General features: G+C 34.4%; 1 protein-coding gene across 1 annotated transcript in view; it reads left to right on the top strand.

The window, feature by feature from the left end:
- Positions 1 to 17,309, top strand: part of PHF14 (PHD finger protein 14) — a 170,195-nt gene that overhangs the window by 96,819 nt on the left and 56,067 nt on the right. The window contains 1 exon segment of the mRNA XM_072854214.1: positions 16,956 to 17,073. Coding sequence (XP_072710315.1) covers positions 16,956 to 17,073 — 118 coding nt within the window.

Raw genomic sequence — 17,309 nt, 5'->3', positions numbered from 1 at the left:
AATGACATTTCAATTGTTCAAGAAGTACAGAGTTTTGATTTAAAAGACCAACTTTCACATAATTCAAAATTAAAACATTCTGTCCTTAAATTGGTGTGTAGTTCTGTCAATAGAATTGCTTTTTTAATTTCTGTGCTTATATTGCCTTTGCCTTTTTCTTTTGTTGCTTTGACATTTTTGCATGTTAAATCCATCTTGTTGGGTGAAATAATTGAACATAATATGTAACTTTGCTGTCAGGATAGATAATGCATTTAATAAGACTTCCCATCTGTTCACTTTCAAAACCAAGACAGCATACAAACTGAGAAAAACTAGGCATGTGGTAAAGGCATTATGTTGGAGATGGTGCATTAAGCTACTGAGCACCACTGTTTCAGGTCAATTTTAGTTGTATTTTATCTTACTGGTTTTATAACATGGTTACTTTTGGCTTAGCTGAACTAATGTTCCATTGATAAATTTGCCCTGCATCATGGGATGTTAAGGAAGATGACTCCTAGTCATTTAAACAGGAGAGCAAAAAGTGGTTAAGTATATTAAAATATTTTTAAAATGTAAAATTCTGGTTTATGTTAAAACTGAAGGCTTGATTTCTTTTTTTGAATCTCCATGAAAGGCTTCTTTTTGAAGCAATACCTTTTTTCAGGCAGCAGTTAGACCTAACATTTAGAATTTATATTCCAGTTACTAGTAATTCATTAAACTGAGAGACCTTTCATCAAATTCTGTTTTGTAATCTTAAAAAAATTGACCTGCCAGCTACATATTGCTGGCAACATCTATTGCCACATCCTGATTCAGATACAGTGTTGTTATCATATAACGATGATTATATTATTAATCAATATTCAGTTATCCAAGTATCTGAAAAAGATCACTTCCTGAATGAGAGACAAAATGAATCAAGTTGAAAAAGTTGTACTGAATTTTGGAGAAAATATCTTTGTTAAAGTATGCACTGATACATGTGAATCACTCGGAGTCTGAGGTGCGCATCAGTGTCAGTCTGTGTTCCCCTTAATTCTGATGAAATGTAAACAAGGTGTCTGATATTTAGCAGTGCAGCAACTGACATGAACAGGGTCTATGGATAGCGGCCCTTTCATTTCCCCTCAAGGCTTTGTTAACTCCCCATCTATAGCACAATTTTTTTTCTTTAAGATTTATGCTGTTTAAATTTAACTTTAATTGTGAAGTTCCTACTGGTACACCTCTTTTCTGTGAAAACTGTTGTAAACCAAACTTCTATGGGAAGATACGATTTCATACATATCGTTGCCATGTTTAGAAGTTATGCTCATTTATTTTCCTTTGAATGCATCTAAGTACTCAACTGAAAATATGTACAATCTGTTACAGTGTAGATTACATGATATTGTGCAGTCAGGATTGAGAATTAGTTTTGTATTGTCATATGACCTGGTGTTATACAAGCCCTAACTCAGTATTTAGGTTGATAATAATAATAATTAATAATAAAAAATTAGGTTCTATGACCTGGTTTTCTAACCGCATAATGAATATGCTAGCAGTCACAAGATTCAGTTGAATTCATGGGTTGGCATTCAGTTGAATATATTTTTTCTTACAGTGAATACAGAGATTAAACTTGAAAATGCTCTCCTCATGTGCTCATTCAAAATAATAGCAGGAAGAAGGAAGAGTTTTGCTTTAAGTGGAAAGGGATAGTCACTCCTTGCACTTGCACATTGAATCAGATAGAGACAGCTGCAGAGGGAAGATATGCATTGCAAAAAACAGATCAATTGGATTCAGTCACATCCAAATGAAATTACATCAGTCAATAACCTTCCTTTCACATTACTGAAATCTTCCTGGCCCAAATTTCTCTTGCAGGTTACTGAGTTTTGCCAATGATTAAAGTATCTTGAAATTGCTTCGATAACATCAAGGACCTTGTTGTGACAAGGTCTGTAAATGCAGTCTGTTAAAAGAGAAAGCTGGGTTTCATGTAGAGTATTGAGTGTATTGACCGAAATTTTTTTCATGGGTTCTCAGAAGCTCGTATTCACAAAGACAGTGCAGAATGAAGGAAAATGACACACTTATTACCGAATGAAACGATTTCACATACGTGATACCAATATTTTATTTGATCTTTTGTATAGGATATGTCATTTCTTCTAGGCTTTGAAATAGTTTGAGAAGTGGGCATAGTAGTACTTGGAGAACAGGATTCTGTAAATCAGGACTACTGTTAGTCTTACTTGTTTACCTCAGTCAACACGTTTATGCAGTGACCAGCTCTAAATGTCACTGTTCATGCTCCAGTGTGCCAGTTATTAGCATGAAGCAAAGCTTTTCTGTTCCAGTGGTACCTCAGATGCTGTGATGTTTTGTCCTGCAGATAACTTTTTTACAGACTAATCAGTGTGTATATTACCAAATAGAAATCTGTAATCATTTGGGAAGCATTTATTAATATTTATAACTTGATCAATATTGAGAAGAAGTAATTAATGGTGTCTAGAAGACCCATTGCTCATCATTGTTTTGGGAGTCTGGTTTTTTCACTAAAGAGCTATGTAACTCTCATCCAGTTATTGGAGTTGTGGGTACAAATTAATTCCTGGCATCAAGAGGTGTACCTTGAGCAGCCTGAATTTTAAAAATGCATATTACTTATATCACCTTCAAATGGTTTGGTGTTTACTGCAGATACGGTTCCTTGCCTTCTAAAATTGGTCTTTGTCAGCACTTCCTCTATAATTAAATAGCTCTATTTTCCCTCTCTTTCATTACCATCTTACCTCATTAAAGTTTTTCCCAAATACCCCAAATACCTCTTTACGCTTGACAGACTTACCTGGTGAGAGAGTCCTAATGTTTCAAAATTGATAAGGCATGCTGAAGCAGTTTCCTACCTTCAGACTTTTGAAGATAAACTGAGCTTACGTTATGGTTGTGAATGTATTTTACTTGTGCCCAGTTAGCAGCCAAAAACTTTGTTCTCACAACAGGTGTTTAACCTGATGAAAGCAAGTATTAAAATGGCTAAAAAGAACCAGGATCAAAACTACTAACATAAGCATTACATTTGTCTGCAATTTGCACTTTTTGGTAACTGTTACACAAATGAAGAGGGCCTTTGGCAATTCCAGGAGAAAGTATTGAAATAATTTGTGGGGTTTCTTGTCCTGTAAATTCCTTTGAAAAGGAAATTTGCCCATATTCATAGATGCCCCTATTACATAATATTTACTTAACTGAGGAAGCAGATTACAGCCAGGTGTGGATAGGGAGGAGAGTGAGAGAGGTTGATGTATTTCTCTCCCTTTGTACCAAAACTTGAAGGAAAGTGCTTTTATAGGTATTTTTGTCCTGGAATGAAGGAGAGCTGGGAGAGAACAACTCTTCTAAAGGACCAAACATGCAATTGAGAACCTCACTGTTGAAAGCATCTATTACGGCATTACCTGTGATGCTTTTTTCTGTCTGATACTTGTTCCATCTACTGGTGAGAAAAGAAAGCTGTTCAGTTTTGCTCACTGTCCTTATTTCAGATTTTTGTGTTCAGTAAATCCTTTTCCCAGCTAAGGCTGAAAATGCAAGTTCAGGTATCGCAGGCAGCTCTGGGTACTGCAGTCAGTAGAAATTAGAATGGATGTATAGGTGCCTCAATTTAGTGTAAATCTTCTATAGTGCATTTCATCACATTTGAGTAAGTGCCAGGAGGTTGTTAAGCACGTATAGGAATGGGAGCAGTTCTTTGGATGACGGAGGGCTGGGAAATGGTATGTAGGGGTGGGAGAAAAGCAAAAGCAGAGAATAGAACAGAAGAAATGTCATCAATGTGGTAGGTCCCAGGAAAAATTTTTAGTAAGTAGTTCTCCAAAATCAGTAGGCAGTTAACAGATGAGTTTGTGGGTTACCAGCTTAAAAAAAGCTATTGTATTTATCCATTTATATTCCTTTGTCTTTTACCAATCTGTTGCTGGTTAGAACTGTGTTTAAACAAAGTCAGTAGTGATTCCTTAACTAAGTAATACTTTGGAGATGAGAAGGGTGAAGATAACCCTAAGTCATATAAAATAAATTATGTCAAGTCAAATTTTAAAAACAGTAGAAATGGAAAAATTGTCCAACCATTTAAAAGGTAAATACCCTTTAATGTGTCAGTAAATATTATAATATTCTTTTAAATTTTTTGATAAGTTGTTATCAATAAAAATGCAATACAAAGAAATATTACAGGAATCACTAGTGCAGGTATAGGTTACTTACACTTCTTACTTGATGCCTGCACTCTTACAGCCTTACCTAAAGTACTACAAAAAATTAGGATCTTGGCTTTGCTCTATAGTTACAAGTTTCCTCTGTGAGCCTTGTTTGTCTTTTATTACTTGGATTTGTGAGCTTATTGTTAAAAATTAACTTATTAGTTCAACTATGAAGTTGAAGTTTCATATATATAAGCATATGTTTACATAAATATATTTTTATGTAAAATATTTTATAAATATAAAATTATTTTTATACAAGTATAATTGTAAGTACATATACATATATATGAGTACATATACATACATATATATGTGTCTATATACATACACACTCATTTTGAGAAACAGAAATAAAAACTTGTATTAAAAGTATGCATCGCTGTATTCATGTCTAAACCTTGCTAGCCCAGATAGGCATAGCCCATCACATTCTGATGACCTGACTCTGATGGTACAGTTGCAGCTACTCATACTGTTGCTGAGAGGATAGAGGTGGCACAAAGACCTTGAGCTTATCTCGAATTGTTTGCTGATGCTACCCGTCATGTTTCTGCACTTGAATGTGCACCCATGTCAACCTCACCCACTCTGAGGTGATCAGAACAAACGCAGTTGCACTAGCTAAGGGAAGGGGATTGTAATAAGATGACTACTAAAAGTATTTCTGTTTTACTGTTCAGCTTTTCTTCAGTTTCTTAAAATGTTCAAAATTGGACTGTAGTATTGCAGTTCAGGACACCTGATTTAAAGTTCTAATCATGTCCGGAGTAAGAGATGAAGTGAGAATTGAAATGGATTTACATATACTACTTCCTTACCATCCCTCTAACTCTTAGACTCAAAATCCTTACACACAAAATTAAAATTAGTTTGCAAAGAACTGTTGTTGGAACATGTGGCGACACTATGGCTCCTGTTCATCAGATTGTTATTTTTTGTTTTATGAAAGTATGACAGCAGTTTAGAATTCCTTTTTATTTACAATTCTACTTTAATACATTTCAAAGTAGAAAACAAAACAAATGCAGTGGAGATTTTATATAGGTCTTTCGTTGAAAACTGATGTGTATTTGATATGCCAGCACAGTTTAAAGACAACATGGATTTTTTTCTACTTAAAATCTCACAGTGCTATCAGTTACATTAATTTGCTGTATGGCAAGTAGTTTTAGAGTTTAAATGTAGAGAATAATTTTATTGTATTTATTTCAAAAAATTGTATTTATTTAAAAAAACATCCTTGAAAAGTACATGTCATGAGAGTGTCAAAAGACAGGAAGTACGAGTAGGAAAGAAAAGCTGTGAAGACTTGAATTATTGCCTTAAATACATTGTTTCAGGAGTGACTAAAGCTTTCTATGTACTGAATTATTACATTGCATTATGAAAGAAACCTTCCCTTACTTAATGCTTCTTAAATCCTAAGACTTATTTTCTTTCAAATGCTATTCTATAAAGCATTTTTTAAGTTTGTAACACAGTACCCATGTTGTTTGTGCTTGTCATGTAGTTAATCCCATACCTGCATTTGTGTGGGTTTCAAATCTGAGGAAAATGCTAGCTTCACAATCAAGCCTACTTGTATGAAATTGTTGCTTTTATGATTAAAGAAAAAAAAAAAGAGAAAATTATCTTCTCTGTCTTATGGTGGACTGCCTTTGTTCTTTGAGCTGTATTGAGAAAAAAGTTAAAAGGATGCTATACTTAGTTTAATGTTTTGACACTTAGAGACTCTTGGAAGTTTGATATGAGTGTCTTAAACTATTTGGATCTGAGCATAGACATTGCTTGAATTTAGTGTGATGTTAAAATGTTTCATAAGACAGAGCAGAGCTGCTATGATCTTACAATGTTAATATTTTTTTCTTATCACTTTACTGTGTAGATACCCTTCATGAGACACAACTCTGCCACAACTCATCCTCGGAGGCAATCGTGGAAACCTTTTATAATATGATTTTTAAATGTGGATAAAGCTCTCAATAGAGTACCTAAAGTAAAGGAGAACAGCTACCTTGTCTCTACTATAAGCTTATTATGACAAAAAGTTGAGTTTGCTTGTCAGGCTTGGATAGAATGTAATTGATTGGTTTGTTATTTGGACTGACAAGGTAGTTAATTTGCCTGCATTTTTTTTTGCACTAATCAGGAACATTTCGTATGTGCATTGTTGAAAAATCCCGGATAAATGTCTTGTCAGAATTGTCCTATTAAGTAATGTCTTTTTCCCCTGTGCTTCGTTGGCAAATGATGTTATACAATGCTTGGATTCACTGAAGAGTGACAGAAGCCTGTGGGACTTAAATATTGTGCATTCCTCCATGGTGATACTGAATGAAATAAGCAACCATTTGCCATCCGCCTGCCGCTCTACTTATATGCAGTTTAATAAGAACATTTCTATATAGAACACCATGTTGTACATAGACCTTACTGTAAAAAGGACTGTTTCCTAAAAAAAAAAAAAAAAAGTTCAGTGATAATGAGACCTGTAAAACACTTGAGACTTACTATTCTGAAGGAATAGATTTGCCACGAAAAGATTGATTTTATGCTTATTAGTATGAACTAATTGTTTCTGACTTCTATTCACTCGAGTGAATAGAACTAGACCTATATCACTTTCTGAAAAATTTTTAAGGAAAAGAAAAATTTGAGTATATGCAGACATTTGTTTTATTTGGCTTACTTCTCTGGCAGTGTTCAGGACAAGCTTATCTCCTCACAATACAAATATGAAATTGTTATGTAATTTGGGGAAGGAGTGAAGAACTGATCACACAGCCTGACAGCTGAGATCTTCGTCTTCGTCCATATATATCCTGGTAGATGCAGACATAGTATTTTGATCTACAAATGGTACCGGTCCAGTTCTTAAATCTACAGTAGCAGTGTGTTGACATCTTCATCGTTTTCATCTTGAACTTGCTTGGAAAAATTCTGCTCAAATGCAATCACACTTGTAACTTTATGACATATAATCTTTGAATTTCTTGAGATATGGTGGTTTTTGTCATCTATCAAGACACATTTCCATTTGAAAATATTTTTTAAACTTAAGAAAGAAATTAAATGCTGTAATGAGTAATAGGAGAAATATACAAATTTGTGTATACTTATCTAAAAGTCATATCTTACCAGGGCATTTCATGTTTGGATATTATATTAAATAAAATTAACCTGATGTCTAACACGTCGTTTTGTTTTAAAAAGGGGGTGGGATGATATCAGAGTAAGATTTTTGTCTGAACTATCAGGAATGCTTACCATTTGGCATTGACAAGGCACACAAAGACACCTTTAAAATAATTTGCACTAGGAAATAGACATTAATGCAGGAATTCTGTCTTTAGGAATTGATGAATCCATTTTAGGAAGAAAAGACCAAGTTTAGTGACCACTTGTCCAGAATTTTGAAGTACAGTAAAAGTTATATCCAAATGCTGTGCTAACGAGGGGAAAAAAAAAGGGTGTTTGCCCATATGTCATGTTGAGTTTAGGAAAAAAAATAAAAAGTAATGTTTAGTGTGATTTATGATCAGTTATTAAAGTAACACAGTATAGGTATCATGAGTAGGAGAGAATGATAAATGTAGCATATCATGGCTTTAGTAAGACTTTTAAAATACTTTTGTGTGTGACATTCTGCTAAATAAGCTAGAGAATTTTTCTGTTAATTAAGCTACAATAAAATATGTAGCTGATTAGAAAAGCAGACTAGTTACCATGGACTCACTGTCAAATGATACTCCACTCACTGCATTCTACTCAGGACTGTCCTGGATTCAGTATTATTATATTTTTGTTAATTTTTGCTTTAGTGTGTTAGGTGCTGGAATAAAGAGTTTGGGAAAATAGAGCTATTTAATTATAGAGGAAGTGCTGACAGAGACCAATTTTAGAAGGCAAGGAACCGTATCTGCAAGTGATGTCAGTATGATGTAAGGGATTACAGGGTTAGAATTAAAAATGAAATTTCAAGAAAGGACCCAGAAAAAGCATGCAGTGCAGTAAAGGAAAAAGCAAATGACCTTTTAGTGCATGACTATGATACAAAGAGTAACTAGTTAGGAGATGCGTCTTCAAAAAAAAAAAAAGGTATGGGGGACTCTGGATCACAAACTGATCACGAATCAAACTGATCATACCTGAGATGTACAAAGAGAGGTGTTACATTTAACACATGAAAGTACGCCTCCTGATTATTCAGCAGACTGGTATCTCAGCCTTGGAAAAGCCTCAGCTAGCATATTCTGTGCACTTTCGCAAGAAACATGTAGGGAAAGTCCAAAGCAAATGGAACTGAATGATAAGAAGACTACAGGAGACATAAATTAATAAAAAAGCTTAAAATAGTTGGCTTTCTTTAATTTAGAGAAGATTGGGGAATCTGTCATCAAACAGCCTAAATTAATACAAAGACAATGAAGAGAGAAGTCGCTGCAAAGAGGGGAAGAAAGAAGTTGTTCTTCAAATCTGGTCAGACCAAAAATAAGTCTGAAGTTGTAGCAAGATGATTTGGCAATAGAAAGGTTTTTTTCTAACAATAAGAATAATTGCACTAGAGAAGTTTGTTAGAGAAGTTGAGTAATGTCTGCTATTGGAGGCTTTTAAGGAGACTAATGTGTGTTAAAAACAGTTTGAGTATTGTTGATACTCCCTTGGGCATGCTTGATAGCCTAAGGTGATCTGCTGTATTTTGTATGTTTATGCCCCAGCTTCTTTGTAGGATTTTGTTCCTTCCGTGGCACTTTCTTTTGACATTAGGTATTAGATTAGTTTTTAATCTGTCTCTCTTCTTTCATATGATTCATTATGTCTCTTGCCTCTTTTTCTGGAAAACAACGTGTTAACACTCAATATTTCACCTTTTGAAAGAAGTTAGTTTGATGGCAATCTTCAAATCTGTAATGGACTTCTCTAGTAGTTCACAAACAATACACTGTTCAGTATAGCTAAGTATATTAGTCTGAGTACCTGAGAATGGCACTATAGATGCAATCATGTATTACGACTAGAACGTACTTCAGAAAAACTAATGCAGCATTTGCTAATAGCTTTCTTAAATTTTACACTCTTCAGTTTGCCAAGGGGGACTATCCTGGTTCTTTCAGAATTTCCTGTCTTTCCTAAGAAAGAAAATATTTTGGACTTTTTTGGGAACTGTAATTTGTGTAGCATAATCTTAATACGTGTCTTGAGACATTGTCTTCACAGAAATACTTAATTTAAACTTAAAAATACCATAAGTTCTATACAGTAGCTGTATAATATTAACAAAACCAAACACATTTGACATAGCATTTACATCAATATATTCCCCTTGTATATGTGGGTCCTTAGTGGATTTTGCAAAATAATTTATCAAAGCCATGTGTTTCGTAGTTTTGAAATACTATGAGAGAGAGAAGTGAGCACTTCTTGCTGAAAGGAAGCTGTTCACATACAGGTATAGTAAATAAAGTTTCTTTATAGCGTTCATATAATTCGCTGTGTACATGCAAACTAAATTTAATGAAAGAGATTAATTGTAGACCGTTTGGAAAAAATCTGGATTACATAGAAATGTCACATAACGATAGCCAATTCAGTTTATTCCTTACCCATAAATAATCAACACTAAATTTGGGGGTTTGGGGTGTTGTTTGTTTGTTTTAGTATTAAAAGCATGAATAAAATCAAGTAGGAGAGGTGGCAGGTTTGGGTTTAGCATAATAAATTCAGCTACACAGATGTCTGCCAGATGAATGTTTATTTTCTTTTGCTCATTTGTGGTATCAATGATCAACACTATTTGTCAGTTCTGTTAAAGTGAAGTAGTTGATGTTCAGGTTACATGATGATAAGCATCTGGGGGTGGACGGGAATAGAAGCTACATAAAATGGTTTTTTTTCCTTTTGGATTTATAGGTAGAATATTTTGTTTACCTTTTTTGCTTTAAAGTAGAACATCCTAAGGGTAAAAACCATAGCAGTTCATGCTGTTATGTGTTATAAATAATGTTAAATACACAATTTTTTAAAAACTTACTTCATGTAGCAGATGCTGAAGAGTGTAGCAGAGATCCTCTAAGTGAATGAACGTTTCTCCACAGGATCATTGTACACTAAAAAGAAAGAATGTTCATTTTATTAATGCCCTTGAGTTTGGACAGAAATTTGAGTTAAGTTACAGATTATACAGTTTCAAACATCCAAAGCTGTATAGGTACTTTATCCTGAAACTACTATTAGGTGAAGATCAGAAAGCTTGTCCTGCTCTGTTGGGCCATGTGTCCATCTTGCCCATACACTGTCTTCATCAGTAGTAGGTAGATAGAAAAACCAGAATGTAATAATCATCCTGCATCTGGTATACTCTCTCACCTTTCAGCAATGGCCATGCCCCTCTCTCTTCCAGGCATAACAGAAGAGTCTGCTGGCTCATCTAACATAAACTGTGGAAGTCAGGGACTTCCTTTTGTATGCTTGCATTGTACCTGGCATAATAGAAATTTCAATGTGGCTTTTAATTACTTTGTGTAATACCATAAGCATTATCCTTTCCAGAAAGAGTATTTCATTTACTTTAAATCAAAATTATGAAAATATTATAATCCAGAAAGATTTAGGTTGGAAGAAGCCTTTGGAGGGGACATCTGTTCCAGCCACTCACTCAAAGCAGGACTAACTGCAAAGTTAGGTCTAACTTCGAAATTAGATCAAGTTCCTCAGAGTTATATCCAGCTGAATTGTAAGCATATTTGGAGATAGAGAGCCTTTCAGGATAACCAGTACCCATGTTTGGAGAGGCTGTATAATAGGGCTATATCCTGGTTTATAGTTAATATTGTATGCATGTGCCTTCATGTAAGAATTTTAGTGCTGGAATCTGTCACACTCCTGATACTGAAGTCACCTAAAGCTTGGCTGGCCTATGTGAGAAGACTTTTAAATTATCCTGGTGCTAATAATTTCATAAAACTGTTCTATAGACCAGAAACTGTAAGATGACTTGACCATCCATTTTTAGCTGATATGCCACTCACAGGCAAGGGAAAAAGTGTAGAAATCAGGAAGAGGAAGAATAGCTTTTTCCATTTTATACTTAATATGGTTTTCTCTTTTGACAATATTCTGCCTAAAACCAAAAGAGTTCCTAAAGATCTAGACCTTATATTTTAAATTAGAGTCTAAATAGAGCACTGCATCACTTTTGTTTTGTGCTTGGCCTATGACATATCACAGCAAAATCAAAGCAATTTCTGTTGGAATCCATGAGGCTGAATTGAAGAGTTTTGGTGTAGAATGGCAGGGTAAGATATGAAGGCTTATCTTCACTTATTTTCACTTTGTTTCAAGAGATGTCAGAAGAAAAAGCTAAAAAGAAGAATGTTTTCCACATATTCTATAATGAAAAAGTACTATTGTTTTGGGTCCTCCCTCAGGAAGTGGAATAAATGTACTTTTTGGACAGCATTAATAACAATGCAGTAAATATATGATTATACAATTATTTCACCATGAGATCTTTAATTTTATTCTTTAAATAAGGGCACGGGAAATTGCCTTCTTTGACATTACATGTAAGAATTGCTGTTATAACCCATCCCATCGTATTAATTCCTATCAACCAACATTTATCACTTCCATGGTCTGGTTGCAATTAAGTTATCACAGGAGCACTGCTCACCTGCTCCAGTCCAAAATCAGTCATCTTGGGTTCTACGGTTTGAATTCACTTGAGCTACATCAGCTTACTCTCTTTTTTGGGGAATGCTTACATGCTCCTTTCCATCAGATCTATCATACAGCCACTAACAAGAAACAAAATGATGACAGTGCCTTAACCTGTCGTAGGTGGTTTTAAGTTGTTCATCTGAACCCAAGAATGTGCTGCAATCTACAATGAACCCACTTGTGCATGTCTCCAGCTGTTTGCAGTTTCAGAAGGGCCCAGCAGTTGGACACTGAGGGATTAAAGGGGGGAGAGAGACCAGTGCCTGAGAAGAAGCATCCGTTCCTCAGGGGTTAAGAACCTTTAGGGGTCCAGAACAAGCCAACAAGGGAAGATGCATATCAATAGTTAAAGTCAAATCCACACAAGTGCTGGAATAGCCATCATGTTGCATCCCCTCAGCTAATGGGTGAGTGAATGCACACTCATCTTGCTGCTGTTCTCTGAGCATTTAAAAATTCTGCATTAGATTACTTCTGATTTTGTTCTAATTACTTCTGAGTTTGCTGAAGTAAGGCTTATATGACAAGTTTGAATGGTGATGATGGTTTGTCAATAGTGTTATCAAAGACTTGTATCTTTTTGCCATTAAAGTAAATCTTTCTAATCTGTTGTGATGAATAGGGAGTAGTATATACATTTTGCAATTTTGTATTTTGTTCGGCATGGTACCTTTTGGCATGACACTGCAGACGATGTGCAATGATGTGTACATAAGTGAGAGATTTTCTGTAGTCTCTGAAGCATATTTATAAAGTTGTATTTAAAGATTAGCTTATTAATGTTGTGTTTCAGGGACATGTAGGTAATTACTTTTACAGCTATAGATGGGTGAGGCTGTCTTGTGAATGCAAAATAGGTTTCTTCACTCTGGCTGAATCAGCTGTTTGTGGTTTTCAATGATATTAACCAGTGACTTACAAATGTGCCAGTGATGGGCAGGTTTTGCATTCACTGTTCCTCTGTAAAAGCACAGGTCTTTTTCCCCAGTGCTCACAGGAAGACTTCTGCAGGCCAACTGATAAGACTCCCTCCTGTGCAGGTAGATGCAATGTAATGAAATTGGATGTGTGTGCTGGGCTTTGTAAATAAAATGAGATTGACCCCAGCCATTATCTCATTTATCTTATTTACATTGTAAAATCAGTATCTACACTATTGATTAGAGCATAATTAGTTAATTATGAACAGAAAAATGCAGAGTTATGTCGGGCTTGAGCACAGCCAGCTGTACTGCTAAAAAACCCAATAAAAACAATCCAAGGGCATGAGCAGATGGAGATCACTTTATTAAAGAACAAAGCAGACATATTTCAGGTATGGAAATGCCTAATCAAGCTTTCTTGCTGTGAAGATGTAGCTGACCTGCATTCTATATTTTTATAAGTGAAAAATGTTTTCTTTTATTATTTTTAATTTATTAACCTAACTCCTTCAGAATTCACCTTTCTTCTTCACACCCTATTTTCTCAGTATATAGTGGGCATATATCTATCCTCATTAACTGTTGTAATGAGGAACACAGCGATTTCTAATTTTGATGCATAAAGTAGTTTCAGGCTTTTTAAAACATTGATGGTAAGCAATTACCTGTCAGTTAGAGGTAACTTAGGAGGTGAGGTTAGCTTATCTTTGTGTAGAGTTCTGTTTTTATTTTCACAAAGTTTTTCATACAACTGCTAGCCAGGCCACTGAAGATGGCTCTGCCCTTAATTGCATTTGTAAATCATGTACTTAACCACAAAAAAAGTTATCCACAAATAATAGCAAGATAAAGTATTTGCTAGTTTAAGGACTGTTTTGAAGTCATGACCTTGAATCCACAAGGGTAAAAATTTTAACTGAATCTTTAAAATGGACAAAGTGGTTTCTTTCCCTTCCCCCCAGCCCAATAGTTCAACTTGTACTATTAAGCCATCTTCAGGATGGAAGCGGATGATATTTGTAAATGACAGTGCTGTGTGGCTCCTTTGCTCTGTAAATGTCTATATTGTGATTGATAATGTGAGTGCCTTTACTGAAAGGCTGCGAGACTGTCAGCGTGACACCTTTTGTGACCCAATAATTTCATTCTCTAAGTTGAAAGTACTCCTTATTTTGTGTTGCTTTCTTATTTTCTGAATCTGATAGTGGATTTTCTATCATTTTATGTTGCTAGACAAAAGAACACAAGTAATGTTATACACTTGAGAGCTTAATCTCATTTTACTAGTGCCATTTTAACCTAGGTATAAGATTTTATTTTGGAATTAGGAATTAAGAATGCCAGTTTTGTTTTCTGTACTGTGATGTGTGTAAGCTTCACATTTTGTCCCAATTCAGTCTCAGCAGACCAGAGAGTTGCCACACAGCTAGGTACAGTGTGTATTCATCTGTTTTCCCATGCATCATGCTCTGGGAACTTCAGAATCAGTGGCATTGTGTTCCACAATACAGCATTTGTATTCCAGTGAAAAGCAGTATGAAGGAAGTATTTCCAAATATTTGGTATAGTCTCATTTTTATTGTCATGCAGCTTTTTATGTTTTGATACAGGAAAATATGCTTTTGTTATTTACATTTTCCCAGCTATGCAGATAGAAGCTATTAGTATCTGGAAAGTTTCATATAGATATTTTTAACTTATTCTAGGAAAATGCAATTTTTCTTCTACCAAACTAAATAGCTTTGAAGTGATAAAAATTAATGACAATAAATATTATAAACATTCAGCTTTAGAATGGTGCCTCCAGATCTGTATTTAATTTCATAATTTTCTGGCTATTTCAACCCAGCCTGGCTAACTCCCTCAGCGTACTTCTGAAACGTCGCTGAAGGTGCAGTCAGGAAATACCACATTCTAGATACAAAATGGAAAAGATGTAAGAAGAGATGGCAAAGCATAATTTTAAAGGGGAAGCATTTTCTTTTGAATGTATTAACACTTGTGTTTATAGAGAATCACTTCAGAAAAAAATATAAATTAATACTGTTTGAAGTCATATGTAGATTTTAGGATTAAGCTCTGAAAATACACTAAATCAGTCAGAAATAGTGTGATGCTTTATTTTGTGTTACTTAGAGGATGCCAAACAGTTTACAAGAAGGGAGTTCTGATAAGCACTGCTCAAATGCAAGCACTTATGTGAATAAGATTCTAGATATAGAAATAGGTTAGTAAAAATGTATTCCTTTACAGATGAGAACATTGAGACTCAAAGGAGGCTTAATCTTTTGCTGAAGGTCACACGCTGTTGGGATGTAGGAGTGTAACCTGTCTCATCTCCCACTCTCAACCTTTTTATTATTTTAATATGCCTTTCACAAGAAATAAAACTGCATATATTCCTAATTGTAATATATTTCTACATTAGAACTCACGTGTCTTTAATAACTGAGAATGGTTTCCTTTTTTAAGTGTTTTCTTTGTCCTGGAATTAGATTGAGTTATTACTAAACAATCCTAAGGATATAGGAAGTAATATGGTATATCCCATTTTTTTAAAAAATACCACAACCATGTCAGTCCAGTTGCACACTGTTGATAGGTACATTATTGCTTTTAATTTCTACTTGTGGAAGACAGTACATGCAATACCCTTACCAGTGCTCATGTCTTGCATATAACTGCTAAAACCAGAAGGCTTCCCTAGCAAGCACAGCCTTGACAGCAAGGACAAAAGTATTTACTTAGGTTAAACAATCATAATCAGAAAACGGTTACTTCTTTTTATTTGGAGACTAATCCTTGGAGAAAAGTCACATGAACATTTCCTTCTGTTAATACAGCAGTATGTTCTGTTAGTTGAATCCTCTTTCTGTGATGCACTGTGTGTTCAGTTGATAAGTTATATCCCTCTGTCTTTGGTCTGATGATGCCTGTGCCATGCTATTATTGCAATTTTTGGAGATTTTTGTGTTTGCATGTTTTGTAGAGGAGAAGATGAGTGGCCAGGGAAGCAGAGAAAGAAAGTGTAGGGGATTTCTTAGAAAATTTGACTTTTAAATATTTATTCTATTTCCTATTTTTGGATCATTTATATTGGCTTTAATTTAGAGTTTAAGGGCATTTAATGAAGAGAATACTGCAAAGTAAATTTGAAAAAAGCTTTCTTTTTCATACAAAAGAATACAGGAGGTTATGCAAATAAAGTGAAGTTCAGTAGGATATATGAAAATCTCTATTATTTGCTTTTTAAAATCTCTTTCTCATTTTGAACACATTATTGTACTCATTTAAAAATCCTTTCATGAAGCACTTGTTATACTGTAGCATCTCTTCAATGCTGGTACATTAAGAATGGGTGAACAATAGCTATGCGATATGCTTTAAGCTTTTTATGTGGATCATACATAGTACAAAACACTAATGAAAGGTTTATTAAAAAAGAACATAAAATTGTTGTGTATACATAGGGCAGTTTTACAAGTGAAAGATCACAGTGAAATCCTTTTAAATTAACATCCCTTTCCAGAAAATTCAAAGTGAATCAGAAAATACTTTGTGCATTTATTTATCAACCACATAGTCCTAGTGTAAAAAATATAATTAATAGCTGTAAATTATACTTGAATTGCTGAATATGTGAGAAAACATTTCAGAGTTTGCCTTGAAAAAGTAGATGTGTAAAATGGTGTCTTAAAACTATGAAAAATCAATATTGTCACTGTCTAAAAACCCCACAAATTTCTGAAAATAAATGACATTGAATGACATTGAAATATCTAAAAAATTGAGCTGGTTATACACTTTTTCTTTAATTTGCAAGTCTCTTAAATAACGTCATTTATATAAGATGATGACAAAGGTGATGTATGAGTGTTTGCATCAGAATATTCCAAATTAGGCAGAACCTACTTGAAGTGTTTGTGTTTGAAAATACCCCTTATAGAAAATGGATTTTCTGTGTCATGATAATGAATCGGGAAATCTTGTGCTGAGAATCGCAGGGTAGCTCAATCTAAAATAGTATACAAGTACCATTTTTTTTTTTTTTTTTTCCGTGTTGCAGGTGTGATGAATGCAGGCTTTGCTACCATTTTGGCTGTCTAGACCCTCCCTTGAAAAAGTCTCCTAAACAGACTGGCTATGGATGGATTTGTCAGGAATGTGACTCTACATCCTCCAAAGTAAGTTAATTCATCCTGTGAAATAGTTGAAGTATTCTGGTTTTAGCAGTCTTACTTAGTGTCTGAAGTTTTTGTTTAAAGCTGTACATAGGTCTGCTCTGGAAAACAGTAGAAGGTCATAAAACAATGATTTCAGATTCTCTGTAAAACAGGTAAAAAACAGAATGTATGCAAAATGGAAATATTCTTAATCAATAAAGAGAATTTTATTATCCCAGTTAAATGTTTTCTTTTCA

Source organism: Ciconia boyciana, chromosome 2 (genome assembly GCF_034638445.1).
Source record: "Ciconia boyciana chromosome 2, ASM3463844v1, whole genome shotgun sequence".
NCBI lineage: Eukaryota > Metazoa > Chordata > Aves > Ciconiiformes > Ciconiidae > Ciconia > Ciconia boyciana.
The sequence above is the reverse complement of the archived record's forward strand: the minus strand, read 5'-3'. Positions and strand labels throughout refer to the sequence as shown.